This window comes from Caretta caretta, chromosome 1 (assembly GCF_965140235.1).
Source record: "Caretta caretta isolate rCarCar2 chromosome 1, rCarCar1.hap1, whole genome shotgun sequence".
NCBI classification, from domain to species: Eukaryota; Metazoa; Chordata; order Testudines; family Cheloniidae; genus Caretta; species Caretta caretta.
Genome location: NC_134206.1, coordinates 33,941,381 through 33,965,321, shown reverse-complemented (window position 1 = coordinate 33,965,321; position 23,941 = coordinate 33,941,381). Strand labels below are relative to the sequence as shown.

At 42.4% G+C, this 23,941-nt stretch overlaps 1 protein-coding gene across 1 annotated transcript; it reads left to right on the top strand.

The window, feature by feature from the left end:
* Window positions 1-14,503: 14,503 nt before the first annotated feature.
* On the top strand, window positions 14,504-23,595 carry LOC125633993 (stromelysin-1). Its single transcript, XM_048844090.2, has 10 exons — window positions 14,504-14,617; window positions 14,776-15,020; window positions 15,339-15,487; window positions 15,582-15,707; window positions 18,074-18,235; window positions 19,085-19,229; window positions 20,306-20,439; window positions 21,044-21,203; window positions 22,963-23,066; window positions 23,257-23,595. The coding sequence occupies exons 1-10, from the start codon at window positions 14,510-14,512 to the stop codon at window positions 23,358-23,360; spliced, it is 1,437 nt and encodes a 478-aa protein (XP_048700047.2). The 5' UTR covers window positions 14,504-14,509; the 3' UTR covers window positions 23,361-23,595.
* Window positions 23,596-23,941: the final 346 nt, after the last annotated feature.

Here is a 23,941-nt window from a genome sequence, read left to right as displayed (position 1 = left end):
ACACCCGGGGTAAGTCGACCGAAGCTAAGTCAACTCCAGCTACATTATTTACATAACTGGAGTCATGTAACTTAGGTCGACTTACCCCTGTCATGAAAAGAAGCCTTGAGTCTTATCCAAAGTTAGTGACTAAATCAAGAAACACAAACATATTGAAAAAGTGAAATAAAAATGTGAGAAAGCAGGCTACCATCTATTCCTTCTGGTCTTTTACATTTATTACCACTCAGCAAATTAAGTCTGAGGGGTAGGTGACCACTTATTATTATTGTTGCTGGTAGTTATTAATTTGTTAAATGCTGAAGATGTGTTTGGTCCTATGCAAAATGAAAACCGAAAGACAGTTCCCTGCTCTGAAGAGCTCATATTCTAAAATGCAAATATAGAGGAGGACAGGATGCACTGGCAAATCAAGAGGAGAGGAAAGCAAGCTATTATTACTATTTGTGGTTCTTTCTTTATTTTGATCAACTTGCAACTCACAGGCATTACACAGGTAATGAGTTTTAGCAGGGGATTTGCTTTCCCTTTTTGAATATTAGCATAACATTATGGCTCTTCTAGTCTTCTGAAAAGTCCTCAGTATTCCAAAATTTCTTAAAAATGAAGGTCAGCATGCTAGAGATCTTCTTTACCAGCTGTTGGAGGATTCTTGGATGAAAGTTACCCAGAACTGTTGATTTATAAATGTTTATCTCTAGCAAATGTTGTTTATCATCCCCTTTAGTTTCTAATGGACTGGAATGGATTTCATTAACTTCACAAGATACAAACATATCATCCTGCTTGTTTCCAAATTCAGAACAGAAATATTTATTGACTATTTCTGCCTCTTCTGCATTATCATTAACAATTTTACCATCTAAATCTAGTAATGGGATTATATCACTGCTAGGGTTTCTTTTGTTGTAATATACTTTTTAAAAAATTCTTATTGACCTTAGCCCTCCAGCCATCTATCTTTCCCTGATGTCTTTTGCTTCTCTTACAAATTTTCTTCACTTCTTAACTTCTAATTTATATTGATTGCTATCTATTTGTCCTTTTTACCATTTGTTATATATTGCTTTTTTATTTCTAATTACTGCCTTCACTTCACCCCTGTTGCAAGTTGGGCCAAAATTGTCCTCTCTCTTGATTATGGAATTGTGGTTTTTTGGCTACCTAATACAATCTTCTTAAAGAACTCCCAATTTTCATTCACATATTTTCTGTCTACATTTTTTCTTCCAATTAATTTTGCTAACAATTTTCCTCAGCTTTTGGAAATTAGTCCTTTTGAAGCACCAAGTATATATATTACTAGTTAGGACTGTCCTCTGCCCATATTGAATGCAATTGGATCATGATCACTGGTCCTTAGGCAACCACCAATTTCTAGTCCAGTGATTAATCCATCTTTATCCCTCATAATGAGGTTCAAAGGAGAGTTTGGTTCAATATCTTTTGTGTTAGAAAAGTATCATCTCTAACTTTTAGAAACTCTAATGATGATTTACTACTGGCTGCACGACATCTCCAGCAATTGTCTCCCTAGCGGAAGTCCCCCATACCAATACAATGCTTCTTTGTATACATTACACACAGGTGCTTAAGGATTAACTCATCCTGTTCTCTAGTTTGGTTCGGTGGTCTGTAACACAGGTCATAGAATTTCACCCATTTACCACTGTATTGAGCCCAATAACTTATAATGGTACAGTGCATTCCCCGGGCCCACTGACAGTTCTGTAAGACACATGTATGTTACATGAACAAGTCTTTTCCTCCAAAGAGTCTATTTTTTTTATTTCATAGTAATTTTTTTATATTTTCTCTCTTTGATTTATAAGCAAATGGAATAAATGAAAACAAACAAGTAAAGACACATCTTATTTGTCACGATCCAAGAGGCAAATGTAAAAATGACTTATTTTTAAGCCTTAACAATTGTCACTAAAGAGGAAGTTAAGCAAAAAAATTATTATTGCTAAAATACATATATATCATAGACAGAGTAAGAAAGCTTTTTCTGCATGCCTGTACATGCTTTATTAAAAGAGGAACAGGTAAGAATACAAAGTTTGTAAGTATTGAGAACAATAATGCTTGATTCATAAAATAAAATACTTTACTTCCTGGGTAACTGGATCAGTCATTGTGAACTCAGTAAATGTTTGTTGTTTCAGGATACTAATCTCCATGACTAACCTCAATAGTTTGCCTTAGATTTATAGTCTGCTATCACAAATTAGTCTACATATCTCTGAGAGCAAATTAATTGGTCTCTAATGTGTGAAGAGTCATCCAAATGGGCTTTTGCAGCTAGGAGAAAGAAGGATGAGACTGTGATCAGGCCTTACAAACCTGAAGTGATGCAATATCCTGATGAGGCTTGCTTGTACTCTTGTGATTAGGTGGAAGCCACTGTTTGTCAAAGTCATATTGAATAACCATTGTAACACTAATTTAGGTCAGATTCCCAGAAACCACTGTCAGTGTAAAAAGATTGTTTCATTTAATATTAAGGATCAAATTCTGCCCTTTGTTATACACATCATACACCTCTAAGTCATGAATGTAAAATGGACAAGATTTGGTTCTTCATTTGTTGACACTATCCATAATTTTTATAATAAATAAGAAATCAAATGACTATATCAGGCATATTTTTAACTGTCTTTTAGTTTGAAAATGTGTCATTCTTTGTATCATGAATGTGACAAACTTGATATTTCTTAATAGCATTTGGTGTTTCAAGTAATCAGATTAAATCAAGTTCCTGCCATTTCTAAAATGGAAAAATAACAGAAACACTTAGATTTATGCCTTACTATTGGCCTCATCCTATACCATTGACATCAATGGGCACTTTTCCTTTACCTGCAGTAGGCATAGGGTCAAGCTTATATGAGGAATATATGCCAGTCATGCACAGAAATGACAATGACTATGAAATTACTATTTTTTAGTATTTAATCAAACTCAGCTTGGAACTGTTCCAACTGGAGTCCTAATATCAGGCAGGTTACTAAACTCTGGCCTGATTTTCAGTGGTGCTACACGCTAATTACCTGATGTAAAGAGCCGCACATTTTCTATTACCTAGCTATTAACAAATAACCGGACAGAGAACACTCTTGTTACATTAAAGCATCTTTGAAAATCAGGCCACACAAGTTTGAAATGTTGGCCAAAGTCCATTTTGCATGAGTGCAGAACTTTTTTTTTTAGATGAGTATAATCAACCAGTGATAAATAGCCAAAACATTGTAAACAATCTTCTTTGCTATCATCTGGTGCTTTTGCTGTTCTCTGAGATGTAATTTCCAGCACTCACTTGTTAAGTTATTTTCCTCTCCTCAAGTCATATCAATGCCAATAATGTTAGCTGAACAATTTGAGCAAATTTTGTTTCCCAACAGAGGCATTTGTCCACATCACCACTTCGGTTTGATGCTCTAGAATAGTTTACTTTTTAGTATTATTATAAAGACAATAGACCAGACACTCAGTCCTCCTACATCCCTTTTATGCTGTTGCAGTGTGGCAATGGGAACTTAGAGCAGCCCCAAGGCAGCAGCCAAGGATTCTTCTATGCTGGCAGGCAGAACCACTTTAGCTGAGGATTCCCCTTTGCTAGCGCAGTGGTTCTCAACAGGGGGTCCGCGGACCCCTGGGGGTGCGCAAACCCTTTCAGGGGGGCTGTAAGGCCCCATGGCTAAAACCCAGATCCAAACCCCACCACCTCCCGTGGGGCTAAAGCCAGGAGCCTTGGGGTTGGAGCTACAGGGTTGAAGCCCTGATCTCTGGCACCCGACCCCTCCGTGGGGTTGAAGCCCTGATCTCCGGTGCCCCCCATGGGGCTGCAGTTGAGAGCAGCTGGGCTGAATTCCTGAGCCCATAGGCAGAGTTGGGGGGCCAGGGGGTGTTTCCCCCCTCACCCCAAGCAACAGTGCAAGAGCAGGCAGTCCCGGGGAAGCTTCACACACCCCTCTCCAACTCCTTCTCTCCCCATCCCATGGCCAGGTCAGAGGCAGGAAGCCAGAGCCAGGCAGTGCGGGGCAGCTGCTGCTCTGGCTGGTGCCATGGAGCAGGCAGCCACGGCGTTCCCTCCTCTCTTGCTGCTGCTGCTGGTGCAGGGAATTGAAGCTGCTCCTCAGCTCCCAGCCCTCTTTGCTCACACAGTCGGTAAGAGCCACCCGGGTTGGGGGACCCAGCTGGCAGAGCCCTTGGGGAACAGGGACCGCAGGGGAGCCCTCCCGGAACACAGCGCCTAGCTACCCCCTCTCCCTGCACTGAGCTACCCCTCTGCCCGCACACAGCCCCTAACTATCCCCTCCCTGTACCCTGAGCTACCCCCCTGCCCACACACAGTCCTGAGGTACCCCTCTCCCTGCACCCTGAGCTGTTTTCAAACTTTTTGAGTTGAGCCCCCTACCTTTGAGTTATAACTTTTGATTGCGCCGCCCCGCTACAACCCAGACAGGTGAGTGGCCTGCTGAGGTGAGTCGGGGGTGGAGGTGGTGCTCCCTTCCCGGACCCTGCCATGCAGAGCTAGCTTGAGCCCTGCTGAGCCCTGCCCACCCAAAATAGAAGTCAAACTACGCCACCCCTGCAACCCAGAGCTCCCCCTTCCCCACTGGGCCCTGGAGTTTTTATAGCATGTTGTGGGTTGCCTCAGAAAGAAAAAGGTTGAAAACCCCTGTGCTAGGGGATTTCTCAGCTGGTTGAGGGCTGGCTGGAGCACAGGGTATGCACACGTGGCAGAGGCATTCCTGTCCAGTGGAGTGGCAGCTTCAGAGCCACGATCCACTGGTGATTCTTACAGCATCTAAATAGGAAGAATTGCTGGATGTCATTGAATTCAGTATGGGCAGGTTTTGAAAATATCCTTTGGTGAGGATGGAGACTGCAGAAAATTCAAACAATCCCAATTACCACTCCACTTTCAGCACAGTCGCAGGCTCCCCTCTCCTTCTGCCATCTTGGAAGTCCCAATCTTAGCCAGGCACTAAGGGAAGCACAGACAGTGCACTATCCAAGTATGATGGAGACAAGGTATGGAGCTGTGCGCCACCACTTCTGTGTGCTGACGACAGCCCGGCCCAGAATGTCTCACTGTTTCCCCTGGTGCTCTCATATACAAAACAGACCATTGCAGCATTTCACAAAACAGAGCCTTTAAAATAGAACCACAGCCTAAAGCAGCCCTCGGACCCTTGTCAGAGGTAAAAGGACAGCAGCACTCTAAAGAGGTCCTGTTTACAAGGTGGGGACTGTGGGTGAGTTATCCATGGTCAGTGGTATAAGAGGTTACTGACAGTTCTCTAAGGGTGAATGTGGACCACCACATGGAGAACTACAAACAACAAGACCAATATGGTCTCTGTCCCATACCCAGAGCTGCAATACGACTGAAAGGGCTCAAGGAAATCTGAGGGCTTCAGCTGACAACTATTGTTATCAATACGCAGTACTCTTCCCCCAGTTAGGAAGATTAAAAACAGGGCAATAACTGGCAAAATTGCCAGCATCCAGTAATGGCGTCCTGAATAATGCCCTAACTGCTGCTCATTTCAGGGAAATAGCCACCTAAAGAGAAGCATTAATGTCAACGATTATTGCTGATATTAGCACCCCCTTACAGGAACAAGTGGGCCCAATGCTTCCTCCACTTCCTGTCACTAGCCCCAAGGACAAGGGTGCAACTCACCATCCACTGATCGTTATTAGGTATGTATATCGTGATAGCACCTAGGCGCTTCAGTCATGGACCAGTACTCAGAGGTCATTGAGTTAAAGGCCATATCGATGATTAAATCACAGATGGTGGGAATTGTATCAGTTACCAGTTTTGCATTAAACAATATGAATCTAAGAGCAAGGTGTGACGTTACAAGAGTAAAATATGACCATGTAGCTCATTGGATCTACCACTGTTATACAATTGCAATAAATCTTGTACAAAGTATGCCTTGTAAGGTGTCAATGGAAAAGTTATGGTTTGATGTATGTGATTGTCCTATTTGTATGCATGTATCATTTTTGTATCTGGAGTTATGAATATTAATTATGTAACTGTATTTCAAATATGTTTGGTCCTGGTAACACCCACAAGGTATTTACATACAGTCTAGCCAGCACATTGTGAAGGGAATGTTTAAGTTGACGGCCCATCAATGAACGCAATGGGCCATGGAAGAAGCCCATCCCCACCTAATGGACGGTCACCTCTTTGTTTTCTCTTATAAATAAACCTTTAGATATTAGATACTAAAGGATTGGCAACAGCGTGATTATTGGGTAAGATCTGAGTTATATATTGACCTGGGTTTGTGGTTGGTCCTTTGGGATCACAAGAACCCTTTGTTTAATTAAATTGGTTTTAAATAACCACTCATCATTAAGTCTAGTGTTGAATCCAGGACTGGAATACCTAAGGAGGCTGCATTTCTGACTTCTTGTTAGCCAAAGTGTTGAGACAGAAGTTTACTTTTGTTGCTGGTTTGGTAGTATATTTTATGGAAGACTACCCACCAGTTTTGGAGTGTGTCTGCCCTATTTCTCAGCAGTTTGTCCTGAATTTGGTGTTCTCAGTTGTGATCCACTGAGGCACGGTGACACGAGGTCCCTGGTAAGATTCCCTGAATACCCAAAATAAGAAATGTCCTGTATAAGACCAATGGGACAGATAATTTTCTAAGATTAAATGAGTGCTGCATGTTTACTTACTCCCTGCATCTGCTGGAGAAGAGGGGTAGTGACTTGGTCGCACCCCACAGCTGGTGGCCAGAGAAGTTGAAGTGGTTTGGTGGGAGGGTGTCACAATTTGAAACTAGAAGAGGCCAGCAGAGCAAGAAGAAAGCAGCAAATGAATTGTGTCTCAGAGGTGACACCTGTTGCTTTTCTGCACCACCCATTACTCCGGGTGGTTCCTAAAGTGAATACCTAGCTGCAATAAACTGATCTTCTGAAATGAATGACAGGATCTTTTTACAGAAAATCTCTCTTGAGAAGGCCTCAAGTTTCAAAATTTGGATCTAGATTTCCTTCCCGCATTGCTCAAACTTGTGGTGTGTTTTGCTTATGCCTATCTCTGGTTTTAAGAGTCATGACATAATCACAACAAATTATAAAACTACTTAAGATCACATATTTGGGGGAAAAAAGCCTCCTGATTAAACATTCCTGCTGGGAAATGAAATGTGGCTAAAGTAATTTGTTTATACATGTCCACTAAATACAAATATGGAACGGCTTTAATCTTTGTTGCTGTTGATGTCACTTGAGGAGAGGAAACTGACTTTACAAGACAATGCTGGGAATTCATCCCTAATAATTGAGATCAGCCACTGATAGTCAAGTGGATCATTTTTCTATGTTTCATTACAATGGAACCTGGCCTATATGCCCAGTGGAATTTGAAAAAATACAAAACATTAATATCACTATTTACTATTAGAATGGAATTGTGAGGCTCCAGCTATCATTGAAGCAGTTCCTGTCCGTAAATGCTTGTGGAGTGGGGGGAACAAAGGGTTCGTCTGTCTGTGTGATGCTTTTGCTGGGAACAGATCAGGAATGCAGCCTTACAACTGTTAGTTAGTAAGTAATCTAGCTAGAAATGTGTTAGATTTCCTTTTGTTTAATGGCTGGTAAAATAATCTGTGCTGGATGGAATGTATATTTGTGGTTTTGTGTCTTTTTGTAACTTAAGGTTTTGCCTAGAAGGATTCTCTATGTTTTGAATCTGATTACCCTGTAAGGTATTTACCATCTTGATTTTACAGAGGTGATTCTTTTACCTTTCCTTCCATTAAAATTCTTCTTTTAAGAACCTGATTGATTTTTCATTGTTCTTAAGATCCAAGGGTTTGGGCTGTGTTCACCTGTACACATCAGTGAGGATTCTTATCAAGCCTTCCCCAGGAAAGGGGGTGTAGGGCTTGGGGGATATTTTGGGGGAAGACGTCTCCAAGTGGTCTTTTTCCCTGGTCTTTGTGTAAGACACTTGGTGGTGGCAGCATAGGGTTCAAGGACAAGGCAAAGTTTGTACCTTGGGGAATTTTTAACGTAAGCTGGTAAGAATAAGCTTAGGGGGTCTTTCATGCAGGTCCCCACATCTGTATCCTAGAGTTCAGAGTCGGGAAGGAACCTTGACACAGGCCATCTTTCCATTTCAAATAGTCTCTTTCCCCTCCCACACAGCTTCCTTTCAGTCTGCCTGGCTCACAAGTAGGGAGCAATCTGACACTGGGGAAGAAAGTGGGATGGCAGTAACCGTGAGAAGGGAAGAAGTGCCTGAATGGGACAGGGGAACAGCACAATAGGGGAGCTGTCATTAATAAACCATAAGGAGAAGGGGAGAAGAAATAGTTGGTGATGTGAGGAGAGACCAAAAGAGAACAGAGCCTCCTTTCCTCACCCAAACCAGGCTGAACTTGACATCAGGAAAAGACCCATGGTGCAGTTATCACAGGGACTAAGCTGTGCTGCTTCCTTACTATTCAGATTCAAACAGGTGCTGAAAAATGTATTTCCCTAAAGCTGGGAGTTTGAGTTTTGGCTGGAATTCAGACCAATACTAATTTGAGGCTGAATTTTGGGATAGTCACAGTACCAACAAAAATACAGACATAAAGTGAGTCAGCTTTCTTCAGCCACAAAAATCACCCTAACAAATATTCTTTGGCTACTTTAAAGCGTGTGCAATAATAGAAGCTAAAAGTCATGGATTTGTTCTTCATCCTAGCTCTGTGTGGGTGGAGAAACAAAATCTTCACTCATTCTTCAACTTTTTTTAATGATGACTATCTAAGAAATTAGAGAGACAAGGTGGGTAACTTAGTACCTTTTATTGGAACAACTTCTGTTGGTGAGAGAGACCTTGGTCAGTGCGGAGCTAGAGTTCAGAGGTACAGCTGCAGAGTTCACCTCCCACCCTGGGTGGAGGAAAGGAGACACCTTACTCCCTATGCCTCTCCTCCAGCCACCCTGCTGGCCACTCGCTGTGCCTCTTCAGCCATTCATTCACCACCTGCCTTTCTGCTGTGAGCTGTGTACATCAGTCTCTTAATGATTTTCAGCTCTTTTCAGGCTGGGCAGAAACACTGCCCCATCTCAAGTGATTTCAGCTGTGACTGAGCATTTAAAATAACAAAAGAGACTCCTAATTAAGCCTAGTTAGCTCTTTCTTTGAAGAGTGAGGAGGAACAGGTTAAACCAGACCAGGGTATTGGTCCTGCTTCGAGCAGGGGATTAAACTAGATCACCTCCTGAGGTCTCTTCCAACCCTAATATTCTATGATTCCAGGGGGAACCCTTGGGGCGGGTTTGCAATCCTCATAACTAAGACACCTGTCCCCACCCCTCTTACCTTTACAGGGCTCTGGCATTCATGCCCCTGGCTAAATGAGGTCCTTTCAGCAAAGGGTGGCCCCCTTATTTGGGACAAGGTTAGCACAGTCCTGCTTCCCTGTATTCCTATAATAATTACAACATTGGCATTACAACATACAGCATTTCACTACCCCTGCATTTAGTACTAAAGTGATTTGTAACCCAACACAAGCCAAAGTTGATTACTTTGAGCAAAACACTGCTCTATCTCTCCCCGACCCAGCTAGCTGTCAGGGAAGCATTCATTCAGTTCATTTATGACAGGTTTCAGAGTAACAGCCGTGTTAGTTTGTATTCGCAAAAAGAAAAGGAGTACTTGTGGCACCTTAGAGACTAACCAATTTATTTAAATTTATTATTTAAATTGGTTAGTCTCTAAGGTGCCACAAGTACTCCTTTTCAGTTCATTTAGACTCTTACATAAGTAATTGCTATTCAGGAACATTCACATGAGCAGCTTTTGTTCATATGAATGTCTGTTCTTCATACAAATGTACACATTCACATGTGTGTCCAAGACTGTCCTCTTTTCATTATTCATTATTCACTGTTTGTTATTCAAAGTTGTTACTTTTTATTCCTTTTTTAAAGTTGCAGACAACCAATTAGGAAGCTGAAATTATGCCATGTGACAGCGGACCAGTCTCACATGACAAGGAATGGATAGTTGAAATGAAGGGTTTGCAAGCAAGCCATAGCCTGGGACATGTTAATTCCATCTCTTTGGGTCGTATTTGTGAATAACTAAGATATTTGCAGAAATCAGAATTAGTTCACACAAAATTCTCAAACACACAGAAAAAGTGTTAAATTCATCAGGTAATTTATTTACAGTGGATGATTTTTCCAGCTGTAGTCTCTTTGACATCAGACTGTTTTATTAAGATGTATCTGTGTTTGAATTTTATGGAACCTTTACCAAATGAGTAGCCATTTTTCAGAAACTTGAAAATTTCTGTGCACTAGAAACAAAATTTCAGACTGCTTTTTCCAATTTTGCACTGGATTAGTTTGTCTTCATTGTTTTCATTGGTCTGCAGTCAGCAGGACAAATAGATAAAGCTCCTGGGCTTCCCCCCACCCCTACACACACACACACACACATTCACCAGGCAGTGCAGTCGATTGTAATGGTGTTACTGGTATAGGCCAGTAGCAGATTACTTATCTCTCCCTGTCTACCCTCAGAGCAAGGGGGAAGCAAAGAAGGAACTGTGCTTCAGAGCAGGGGTTTTCAAACTGCGGGTTGTGACCCAATACTGGGTCGCAGAATGGAAGGGACTGGGTCATGGCGGCCCAATCCCCTGTCCCAGCCCTGAGCCTCCCCCAAACCCGGCCTCCCCTTCCTGCATCCCAAACCCCTCATTCTTGGCCCCACCCCAGAGCCTGCACCCACAGCCCAGAACCCTGACCCCCCTCTTGCACCCCAACCACCTGCCCGGAGCCCCCTCCCACAGCCTGAACCCCTGATTCCTACAGCCCTCACCCCCACACATCCGTAGCCCCCACCCCTGCACCCCAAACCTCTTCCCCAGCCATGAGCCCCTCCCACACCCCAAACCCCTCACCCCCAGTTCCATTGGTTTGAAGGCATCAACAATTTTCTTCAACTGTGTCACCAGAAAAAAAGTTTGAAAACCACTGCCTCAGAGGAATGATTTGAGTCACAATGTCTCCTGGATACCCCTGTCATAGTTCTTGTACCATTACTTAGAAATGTGTGAACTGTTCTCTGACAATCTGCAGAACTCACCTCTGTGGCTGTAAATTTGACCTGGCTTGCATATCTGGGCCTTCACATCATGCCGATTCTCAGTTCATCACAAATGATATGCAGAACCATAAAATCATTATCTGTAAGCTTGTAAATCTGCAGGGCTTGGAAACTGAACTTGTTCATTCACCTGCCTCACCCTTCTGAGAGCCCTGGGCGAGAGCCAGGCACAATCTGGTCTGTAATTTTTTAGTTACTAACATGTTCAGTTGGCAATCCTATGGACTGAAGTTTACAAATAAGAACATTATAGTCCCATGTGTCAAATGCCATTGAATGAGATACAGCATTTCAAGCATTGTGGAGAGGCAGGAAAAAGGTGAGGTCAAAGTCCTATTCTCCCTCATAAAGTTCTATGGTAGGGCCCATGTATTAGCAATCAAACTGGGATAAGATTATGATATGGATACTCATACCAGAGCCTACTGTGGCAACACCCACTATTAGCTATGCTTGCTCCTTCCAGAGGCGATATAATTATTATCATAAAAAGAAAAGGAGTACTTGTGGCACCTTAGAGACTAACCAATTTATTTGAGCATGAGCTTTCGTGAGCCACAGCTCACTTCATCAGATGTGTACCGTGGAAACTGCAGCAGACTTTATATACACACAGAGAATATGAAACAATACCTATTACCAGCAGGACAGTGGGGTGGGAGGAGGTATTGTTTCATATTCTCTGTGTGTATATAAAGTCTGCTGCAGTTTCCACGGTACACATCTGATGAAGTGAGCTGTGGCTCACGAAAGCTCATGCTCAAATAAATTGGTTAGTCTCTAAGGTGCCACAAGTACTCCTTTTCTTTTTGCGAATACAGACTAACACGGCTGTTCCTCTGAAACCTGTAATTATTATCATGAATCATGTTGCTCCAGAGTTAAGGTTGCACAACTATTTCCATTTTAGTCCTGTCGTTAGTTGCTTGCATCATCGTTCACTTTTGGAAGCTGACATTTCCCATGATTGGTTTGTGCACAAACTTGGTTTGGGAAGGAGAGGGTGGGAGTGGAAATTTGCTCTGAAAAACAAGTTAGTCATTTTTGAATGTGAGGGGGGGAGAAAAGAAAGAAAGAAAGAAAGAAAGAAAGAAAGAAAGAAAGAAAGAAAGAAAGAAAGAAAGAAAGAAAGAAAACACTTTTTCAGCAACAGCAAATTTCTTACAGCCTTTTAAAAAGAATCCTAGTACCACAGTGGCTGAGATCTGCAAGCTGACATCTGGCTTGAGGAACAGTGCAAGGCCTTGTTCCAAAGGAAACTGGTCTTGATTTGACCTAGTTAGGCACATTTAAAAACCAGATACTGAGCACACTTAGATTTGTTCACTCAGGTCATCAGAGGGCAAATCTTGTCCCTTCCTCCATAGACGTGGAGACTCCCTGGGCAGAGGTCCAGTGTGGTTCTGGGGTGCTCTACTGAGGCCCCTTACATGTCACTGTGTGCGAGGGGTATGTGTGTGGGGGGGATATGGGTGGGCCAGGAGACAGAGCCAAAAATTCACTGTTGCCACAAAAGGGGGCAGCAGAGTCTACTCCAGCCTTTGGGTTAGCTGAAGCCCCCGTAGGGTATGTTTACATAGCATTATGGAGCAAGCCACCCAACCTGATCAAGAGTCTCGGACTAGTGGGGCTCATGCTCACGCTCTAAAAATTGCTGTACAGACAGTGCTTTGAAGTGGCAGCTTGGACTGGAACTCGGGATCTTCGGCCTAGGTAGAGGGGCGGGCTTCGGATCCCTGAGCTGCAATTTCAAAGTGCTCCCTATACCGCTGTTTCAGAGCGCTATTGCAAGGCCTGCTAGCTCGAGTCAGCTGATGCAGGCAGGGAGGCTTGCTCCAAAATGCTGTGTAGGGATACCCCGAGAGAGGATTCCTCTCCCCCAGACTCCAGGCACATCTGCCCCAGACTGTATGCTAAGGGCCATGTACGCACACACAGCTTAACTGGCGTGGCAGCCTCTATTGCTGAAATCAATGGCAACAACTGAGATTGAGGGAAGGGAGCCTACTGACTTTTCAAGATGCACAGAGGCCCTGTCCTCAGGCCTGGGTCAATCTTGTAGGGCATAAGGAGGTCAAGGAACAACTTCTGCAGATATTGTACTGTGCACAGGAGAAAATCCTGCTCTTATGCACCTTCGTGGGAACTGCTGTTATTCTTATCAAAACTCATAGAATCTTTTCCAGGGGACAAGGCAATACGCCACGTTTATTTAAAACGCTAAACAAGTATCAAAATCAGTACATGCATATACATACACACACACACCCCACAAAGGTTCTGCAGCTAGTATTAGAGTTACCAGTCTTTATTGTTGCTTGAGTCAGCCTAGTGGCCAGCTAGACTGAACACAAGGAGGGATCCAGGCCTCAAATTGGACGCGTCCGATGAACTCAAAGCCCTGTGGTTCTCGCACATCTTTTATAGTAGTTAGTTCTCAGGCAAGTCTATGGGTCTTCCTGTGTCATGCTTGCATTGTTTATCACAGAACTGGTTGTATACATAACCATCTTTCATCTTCTTATATGGCATTTTGTTCTTGTTTTTGGGTGGATACCTTTGTACTTTAGGGTTGTTAATCTGCATTTTTTGGCCATGAGGACAAGATAATACTGGCGTTTTCATTTCTTCACTCCCTCTTTGGTGATTATGCCCATCTGCTGCTGGCATCTCTTCTTATTTACACGCACACTTATATCCTCACTCACACAAAGAAAGGCTAAACAATGTTCTAACGAACAATTAAAGGGAACAGCAAAGGGAACAGTTAAACAATTTTTTAACAAGCAGACAAGACTTGTAACAAAACAAAATGATTTTAAAGCAAAACAATTTCATATTACAATTTTAGCTTATAAAACAAGAAAACTACTGACAACAAATTGGAACAATTTAATTGATTAAGACAAGTCTAACATTTGCTAAAATAATGTTTTTTCTCACACTGCAGCCTTTTAGCATCTCTGAAAAATCAGACTACTTTTATGCAGATGCCTAGATATGACTTTTGGTGCTGAACTCAAGTTTGAAAATGTTGGCCTAATTTAGGAAGGAAAGGGGGAAAAATGGGAAGGAAAGGAATAGGAAAGTATCCCGGACAGCCTCTGACAACATTGCAAAATCAGGGGGTTTCAGACGAGGTCACCTGTAGTGTATCACACTTCAGTTAAAAGTCACATTGTGTATGTTTTGTGGAAAATCAGAGGATGTTATAAACTGTGAGTCATGCCACTGTTGACTTTATAGAGCGCCCAAGTGATATATATACTGGGTCACGGAGGAGACATGCACAGAAAAGCTAGAGACTGAGAGGTTTTGTTAAACTAGTGGTAGGATAAAGAAGTGACGTTGAAAATGAAGAATCTTGCATTCCAGATCTTACTCTGTGTAGCATTTTCTTATGCTTTTCCAGTAGTTCCAGAAATGGAGAAGAAAAATGAAGAAGACATGCAATTTGCTGAGGTAATGGTTGTAGACAGTATATATGATTAAAGCTGATAGGAAGAATTAGTCTTTTATTATATTAAGATCACAGGAATAACTGTATAACTATTAAGATTATTCTATACATTCTAAAAGAAACATGAATGTCATAAAATGTGGGTGTTTTTTCCCATCAGAAATATCTGGAAAAGTACTATAAACTTAAAACAGAGGCGGACCCTATCTTTAAAATGAAGAACAGAAAAACCGTAAGTGACAAAATCCAAGAAATGCAGGCATTCTTTGGGCTGAAAGTGACTGGGGAACTGGATTCCAATACTCTGGAGGTGATGAAGCAGCCCAGGTGTGGAATACCTGATGTCGGCCAGTTCAGCACCTTTCCACTGTCTCCTAGATGGACAAAAACAGATCTGAAATATAGGTAATATTTCAGTGTGTTTCCTTGAGTGCCACTGGGAATTACAGAAGGAATTAGTTTTCTATGTTTATTATTATTTATTCTTATCATTATGGTAGCACCTAGGAGCCTGAATCAGGATCACAGCCCTATTGTAGTAGGTACTAAACAAACACAGAGATAGACATATGTTGTGTATCAAGGAGCATATTGCCTAAAAAGACAAGAGATACAAATAGTAATATACAGACAACAAGGAAGCAAAATATTTAACTTGAAGTACATGTCCTGTCAGTTGCATTTTTAATTGCCTATCTTTATTTCCTTATTATGTATTTAAAGGATTTTGAACTATACACCAGACATGGCACCTGCTGATGTAGATGAAGCGATTGAGAAGGCTTGGAACGTCTGGAGCAGCGTGACCCCACTGAAATTCACCAGAGTTTACGAAGGCGAAGCAGATATAATGATCTCCTTTGTGGCTGGATGTAAGAAAATCCCCATGTGTCAATGATAAGTATTGACACATTTATTTACAGTCCCAATTGAGAAGAATCATACTTTTTATGCATCCTTTTCTAGTTCATGGTGACTTCTATTCCTTTGATGGAGTGGGTGGAACTCTCGCTCATGCCTATGCACCTGGCGAAGGTATTGGTGGAGATGCCCACTTTGATGAGGATGAATACTGGACAAAAGATTTGAAAGGTAGGAATCCCTTACTATTTCACTAGCATTCTCCACTGTGCAGTATTTGATTTTAAGAGCTATTTGCTCATTTTTACACTGGAAAGAGATGGGGGCGCAAAAGTAATGCAGCTTAGCAATAACTACATATACAGGGTGGGAACCTGCTGTACTTCTCAGCGGAGTTCTCCTTGAAATCAGTGGTTCAGATTCTGATCTCAATGACACCCATGACAATCCATAGTAATGCCACTGAAGTCAGTGCACTGACTACAACTGTGGTCCCGTGGAGTGACTGGAATTACTCTGGAGGTGGACTGGTTTGACTGAGTTAGACAATAGTCATTACTGAGTTAGACAATATGGCATGAAACTGTGCCCTCAGGGTGAGGCTCTTAGCAGTTGTAAAATACTGAACTCACCACTTTTTAAATAAAAAAAAAGTATTAAAGTGATGATAACTTTTAACAACCTTGTGCAGGGAAAATGATGTGTGTTCAGTGGATGAGTGTATTTGTGGTGCATGTTAAGTACTTCTGTCTAGTGTGCATTATCGTGGGATATATTATGGGATCACAAGCTATAGGATTCAATGCAGGAATTACGGAGTGAAATTCCATGGCCTGTGTTATTCAGAAAGTCAGTCGAGACAATCATAATAGCCTCTTCTGGCCTCTGAACTCATCAAAATTAACAAAACCTTGGTTATATGTAAGGAGGGATATTTCTGCAGTATGAACAGATGCTTTCATGGTGGCTGGCCTCAGATTTGCTTCTTTGAAGGAAAAAAAAAGTAATAACCAGGCCTCTACATAGTCCAAAACGAATTCTTTTCACAGTCTTTTCTCAAGACTAAACATGCCCAGCTTTTTTTAACCTTTCCTCACAGGTCATGTTTTGTAAACCTGTTATCATTTTGGTTTCTCTGCTCTGGATGCTTTCTGATTTGTCCACATCTTTCTTAAACTGTGGCACCCAAAACTGGACACAGTACTCCAGCTGATGCCTCACAAGAAGCACAGTTCCCTCTTGTGTCTTACATATGACACTCCTGTAAATACACCTTAGAATCATATGAGCCTTTTTCGCAACTACATCACATTGCTGGCTGATGTTCTGTCTGTGATCCAACATAACCCCAGAACCTTTTCTGCAGTACTACTGCCTAGCCAGTTATCCACCATTTTGCAGTTGTTCATTTAATTTTTCCTTCCTAAGTGTAGTAATTTGCACTTGTCTTTATTGAATTTCATCTTGGTGATTTTAAACCAGTTCTCCAATATGTCAAGGTCATTTTGAATTCTAATCTTTCCTCCAAAGTGCTTGTCTCTCATCCCAGCTTGATGTTATCTGGAAATTTTAAAAGCACACTCTCCACTCCATTGTCCAAATCATTAATGAAAATATTGAATTGTACCAGACTCAGGACAAACCCCACTAGATGCATCCTCCCAGTTTGACAGTGAACTATTTGTAACTACTTTTGAGTATGGCTTTTCAACCAATTGTGCACCCACCTTATTGTAATTTCATCGAGACCAGATTTCCCTAGTTTGTTGATGTGAATGTCATGTGGGACTATGTCAAAAGTCTTACTAAAATCAAGACATATCACTGCTTCCTATACATTAGGCCAGTAATTCTGTCAAAGAAGGAAATGATGTTGGTTTGGCATGATTTCTTCTTCACAAATCCATGTTGGCTATACCTTATAACCTTCTTATTCTCTAGGTGCTTACAAAGTGATTGTTTAAGAATTTTTTGAGTACCTAACTCAAAGTTTGACTGACTGATCTGTAATTCCCCGGGTCCTCTTTGCGTACGTCAATACTGCACACTAAGCCCAGGCTCTTATTCAGATTTGCACCCAAGCCCCACTTCTGTCCACGCACAAATCAGTCTGATCTAGATCAGCAAGCACTAAGGACCTGGGTCCTAGGACTCTGCTGTGTGTGGCGGGGGGGAGGAGGCGGGAGGAGACGGGGTGGTGGTGGTTCAGAGCCTGAGTTCCACTGTGACCTGGATCCAAGCTCTGTCATTTTGTAGTATGGACACAGCTCAAGCTGCAGACCAGAGTCAGAAGGTGTGTGTAGTGCCATATGGATGCGCTAATATGGCTGTGAGACCTGGGTCCAGCAATTGTGAACCTAGGTTTACAATGCAGAATGGATGCTTAAGCATGGGCTTGGAGACATTGCGTTCTCAGTCCCAGGTCCCACAGAGCGAGGTTTACAGTGTAGTGTAGACATGCCCTTTGTTTCCCTTTTTTAAAGATAGCTACTATGTTTGCCCTTCTCCACTCCTCTGGAACCTCACCTGTCCTTTCCTGTTGTTCTACGGGGACATGTATTTAATTTACATGAATGCTATGCTTTTTATATTTTTAGGATTCAACTTGTTCCTTGTTGCTGCTCATGAGTTTGGCCACTCATTGGGTCTTGGTCATTCAAATGTCCTTGGCTCCTTGATGTATCCAACCTATCTGCAGATGGAGACCAGAAACTACAGGCTTCCTCAGGATGATGTTGATGGCATTCAGACCCTATATGGTAAGGAGAAAACATCACTTTTTTTTAAAGTCTCTCTCATACAGGTTACAAATAATTTGATGAGAATGTGTAACCAAGAGCCACACTGTGGCCTACCTGTGTGGGGTGTGAAGGGGATAAGGAACCTCCACGCTGAGAGCAGTGTACAGGGGCTGGCTGTAATTGCAGTCCTTGCTCTTACCTTTACACAGGGACTGTGATCCCTCTTGTGTCCTCTTGGTTGCTAATCATAGCGAAAGGGATGAGAAGCAGGTAAGGCCATGGCTCACTCTATCTCCATCTGCATGAGCCAGATCAGCTGGCTACATGTGATGAGAAGCACATAGTGTGACCCCTTCTTCATGCATATTTGGCACCCTCCTCCCTGTAGAGGTGAGTGCTTCCTGGGCATCACTAATCTGAAAGGTTTAAATATGTTTCTGTATGAAACTTTGTGACGGTCTTGTGCCAGCTCCTGAGCAGATGTGAATTGGCACAGCTCCATTAATGTCAAGGAGGAGTTCAGAGAGGCATTGGTGAGGGCACTAAGCTAGGACTCCAGAAACCCGGCTTCAATTTCTTGCTTTGCCATAGAGCGTCTGTGTCACTTATCCTCTCAGTTCCTTCATCTGTAAAAAGGGGATAATAGCATTGTCCTACCCCACAGGGGTGTTGTGAGGATAAATACATTAAAGACTGTGAAGAGCTCAGATAATATGGCTGTGGTGGCCATATATATAATTACCTTGATAGAATGGGAAAACACTGTTTCAAACCCACTGAGAATTTGGCCCAGTAATGCTGTTCTCCAAGCTCTATAACAGCAATACTAACTGACCTTCCAATTCTGCTTTTAACCTCTTCCCTAAGGACCCCCAACCTCTACCGAGCCACCAGCCTCCATACCATCCACAGAAACACCAACAGAAACATCAGCAACAGACAGCTGTGACCCTCACATGACTTTTGATGCCATCACCACTCTCCGTGGGGAAATAATATTGTTTAAAGACAGGTAAATTATTTCTGTTTTGTCAACATCAAGTTTTGCTTAGATTACACTTGTAATGGCAATGCTTTGACAATTAGTTCAAGAAGGGGGTTTCCTTCCAAATGTATAGTCAACACAACCTCACAAATTTCTACTTGCCCATGCAACCTGGGCGAAGTAACTGGGCTTCCTGAGGGTGAGTAAATAATAATATTTTAAATCATCCTTAGTCATCCTGTGCACGGTCTGTTACATTTCCATGGCAATTGTGCAATCAGAGCAATCAGAGCACTTTGGCCTGCAGCCATATCACACGAAGCATTGTTCTTGACAGACTGGTGTCAGGCTATGGATGGCAGATCGAAAGGGAAAACTATGGGGCTATAGAAAGTGTTGTTGGTGATTCAGTAGGTGGCATTCCTAGCCTCCAGAGAGCATTGAACCCAGGCCCCAGCTGCAGTGCTTGGCAACTTTCTACTGTTAGAGGTGCCATCTTTTCAATGACATCTGATACTTAACTCTTTAATGGGTCATTTAAAGATCCCAATGCACTTCTTGGAAGATGGAATAAAAGCGGCATCCCCAGGGTTTTGAGCAAATACCAACGCAGGGAATGACATTCTGCCTACATAAATGCCCCCTGAAGGTTCAACTGAAGAAATTACTCTTAAATTTCCCTCCTAAAAAGTGCAGTTTAGTGTTGCTGTGCACTACCAAAGAGCTGACACATTGCACCGAAGAGATGGCTGCATTTACATGGTGGGCAAAAGGATTCCTCCTGACCCAGCTCTTCCCTGTGCCTTACTGGGGACCAAAGGAATGGGAGGGAAAGGGGGAGGTAAAAGGGCCGGGTGGAAGAACCCCAGTGCAAATAAATGGGACAGGATTTCTCTGTAGCACTGAAGAGGGCACTACCAAACGGGCATTGCATCTCCAAGTGGACCTGATCTGTGGGTTGGGGGCATGTCCCACCGCCAGCAGCTAGTGAACAAATGTACAGCTCATGTAGTAGGAATTTTTATTAAATTTCCCTGTTGATGATCTCATGAATTAATGGTAACATATAATTATATAAACAAGCAACTTGTCTTTTCAATCAGGTACATCTGGCGCAAGAGTCCTTATTTCCCAGGTATTGAGCAGGATTTAATTTCTTCCTTCTGGCCAACTCTACCATCTGGCTTTCAAGCCGCTTATGAAATTGACAAGAAGGATCAAGTGTTTCTTTTTAAAGGTATTTCTATTGAATTTCTAGACATTCTTCTTACATGTGGAAATGAAGAAGCAATTATTATTAATAACAACACCACCACCTAGCACTGACATAACTTTTCACCTTCAAAGTTCAGTTTCACAGTCATTAACTAATTAAACCTCACAACAGTCCTGTGACATAAGATATTATGCCCATTTCATAATCAGGAAAACTGAGAGTGAAGTTAACTGATGTGCTTAAGGTAGAGGAGAGGATCAGTTATATATTTGAGCTAAAGTGTTTAAAATGGAGTGCTTTCATTTAGTCAGCTAAATTCATATTTAGGCACCTAACTAAGTGGCCTGATTTTCAGAGGTGCTGAGCAGTCCCAGTTCCCATGGTGGGGGGAAATGTTTTTTTAACTACTGTAATGAATTTATAAAGCAAAAAATCCATTGTCCTGAAACCTTAAACATTCCTTGCAGGAAGGAGTGTTCTTTACAGGAATTCAATGCTATCTAATGGAATTCACCCCATAGGGAAGGTAAAAGTTTCCTTGGGGAAGCTCCAAGACTGTAATTAAATACTGTTTTCTCTCATCAGAAGTCCCTAATGAGCTTTTCTATCTTGTTTTTCTTGACAGGCAACCAATACTGGGTTGTCAGTGGATACTCTGTACAGCCAGGTTTTCCTAGGAACATCCATGCCCTGGGCTTTCCAAGATATGTTAAGGAAATTGATGCCGCTGTTTATGATGAGAATGCCAAAAAAACGTACTTCTTTGTAGGTGCCAAGTATTGGAGGTAAGATTATATTCTCCCAGCAAATAATCCATGCAGCTTCTTTAAAGCCTCATTAACCCTTTTACATTTGGAATTATGACAAATGTGTGGCTACCTTGAGTATGAGTTCATGACTGGTATATTGCACACCCCAACTGTTAAGATGAATGTCAGTGACAACAGAGATAGAACTCAGCTCTTCCTTTTCCTTAAAACACTTGAGTTACAGAACATTTTCCATTCGTTGCTAGTACAGTAAAAGCCTTTTTATCCGTCATGTCGTGGGAATGGGGGGGTGCTGGTAAGTGAAAAATTCTGGTTAACAAAGAGGGAAGGAGTTTGGATGTGGGAGAGGGTGCGGGGTGCCGGATCCAGGGGGCGCTCACCTCAGGCGGCTCCCCACAGGCAGTGACCTGTCCTTGCTGTTCCTAGGTATAGATGCAGCTAGGCAGCTCCATGCTCTGCCCCCGCCCCATCCCGAGCACTGGCTCCGCAGCTTCCATTGGCTGGGAACTGCAGCCAATGGGAGCTGCGGGGGTGGCACCTGCAGGAGAAGGCAGCACACAGAGCCACCAACTGTGCCTCTGCCTAGGAACAGTAGGGAGAGGTCATCACTTGCTGCGAGCCCCCCAAGGTGAGCACCCCCTGGATCTGGCATCCCACAGCCCCTCCCATGTCCCACTGAGTGGCACCGAGACCACATAGAGAGAGATCAATGAGTTTGCTCTACAGCCTTAGCTAATGGCCACATGGCTTTTAGCTCATGGAGTAGAGGCTCATGCATTTAGCTCCAGAGATCCCAGGTTCAACCCCGCCCGCTGACGACCAGGGTCTGTCAGTATTACAAGTGGGGGCTCATCCGGGATTTCAACTGGGAAGTCTCTGAAGCTCGGGATGCGCTTCCTCAGCTAGGGGAAGTATGTAACCCACACACCTCCTGGGGGTGGTGCTCTGTCCCCTCTAGTGGCACCGAGACCACCTAGAGAGAGATTAATGAGTTTGCTCTACAGCCTTAGCTAATGGCCACGTGGCTTTTAGCTCATGCAGTAGAGGCTAATGCATTTAGCTCCAGAGGTCTCAGGTTTGATCCCTATGACCAGGGCCTGTCGGTGTTACAGTAGCAGGTGGGATTTCCTATCAGCTCTATAGCCACCAGTAGCTGTGTGAGGGTGGAAAGACCAGCTCCTCCTCTTGTTTCAACCCCTACCCGATCAGGGCTGGGGCAAGGCTGGCCTTTACAGCACTGCTGCTGTCCCGTGCAGTGGGGAACTGCACTCAAGCAGTTTCTAAAATTAAATTAAGAAAATAGTTCTACAAATAGACGGGTTTTGTAACCACTCCCCCCCCAAAGCACCCCTATTTCTTCTTGGGTGAAGAAGTTATCACATAACTAAGGGCTCACTTGCAAAGTCTTATGCATATGCTTAGCTTCACTCAGGTGACTAGTCCCATTGACAACTCATAAAGCAAGTCATGTACAGAAATGTCTTTGCAGGATGAGGGCCCAGATGTTGCCCACTTGGACCCCACACCACTCCTCCTACAGCTTTCAAGTTGGAAAAACAAACTATTTAGTCAGACTAGCTAAGGACGACTGTGCATCGATTAGTCAAGGTGAAAGTATTCATATAGTATGGATTTAAACAATTCAATGAGTTACAGTAGCTCATGGTTAGTGAGTTTTAGCTAAGGGCAGGACCTACTTGTTGTAAAGGTCAGTTGGACTCAATATTAAATATCACATGTTCATGTATTATTTTCATTTCCTTTCTTCACTCAGTTATGATGAAGTCACCGAATCCATGGAAAAGGGTTATCCAAGACGCATATCAGTTGACTTTCCAAGAATTGGCAATAAGGTCGATGCTGCCTTTCAGGAAAAAGGTAAATAAAAAAAATACTTTGATAGTTGAATATACTGGAAAATTTGCATTTCCATAGACTCAAGAATCATTACAGAAATTAGTAAGGGTTTTTCTTTAGGTGTACACATTTTAATTTGCAGCAGTGTTTGTGGAAAGAGAATGAATATTCATTTGTACAAAGTAATTATTCATTTTGTTTCTATTTCTAGGACATTTCTATTTTTTCCACGGATCAAAGCAGTATGAAATAGACACCAAGTCCAAGAAAGTTATTCGTGAAATGAAGAGCAATAGTTGGTTTGGTTGCAAATAAGAGCAGACACACAAGGTGACGGTGCAAAAGAAGCAGAACCCAATTTTGTATGCATTAGAGATGGCGTTTCATAGATTTTTTGTTTTTAATCAGTGTTATTCATCTTTTACTTTATGTCGGAGTCACAGAAGAGCTGCGATCCCAGATAAATATTAGTTTAAATAACAGAAAAATGTTAAATTTAATATATATAGTTTTAACTTATCTTCATATTGTATTTAGGCTATTTATTAATCTATTTGTCACTGAGCAATAAAGATATTTTATGTTTGTGTATATAACAGTCTTTGTTTCTTTTGGTCCAGACTCATGGTCTTTCTGGTCAGCAGTACGAGAGAAGGGGCCACTTAATTTAATTTAATTGCACTGCAGTCTGAACTCCCAGCTTAGCCTTTCAGGCAATATGATGACTTTAAGAGACTCCATTCACTGTAGAGGAGAGGCAGAGCAGGAGGCAGAAGTAAATGGGCAGCTCCAGGGTAGAAACAAGGGGAAATGATCTTAAGGGAAGGGGATAGATATTAGAAGAAGAAGAAGATAGAAGCACAGCACTACACGTTCACTCCTTGCTTCATAAGAGT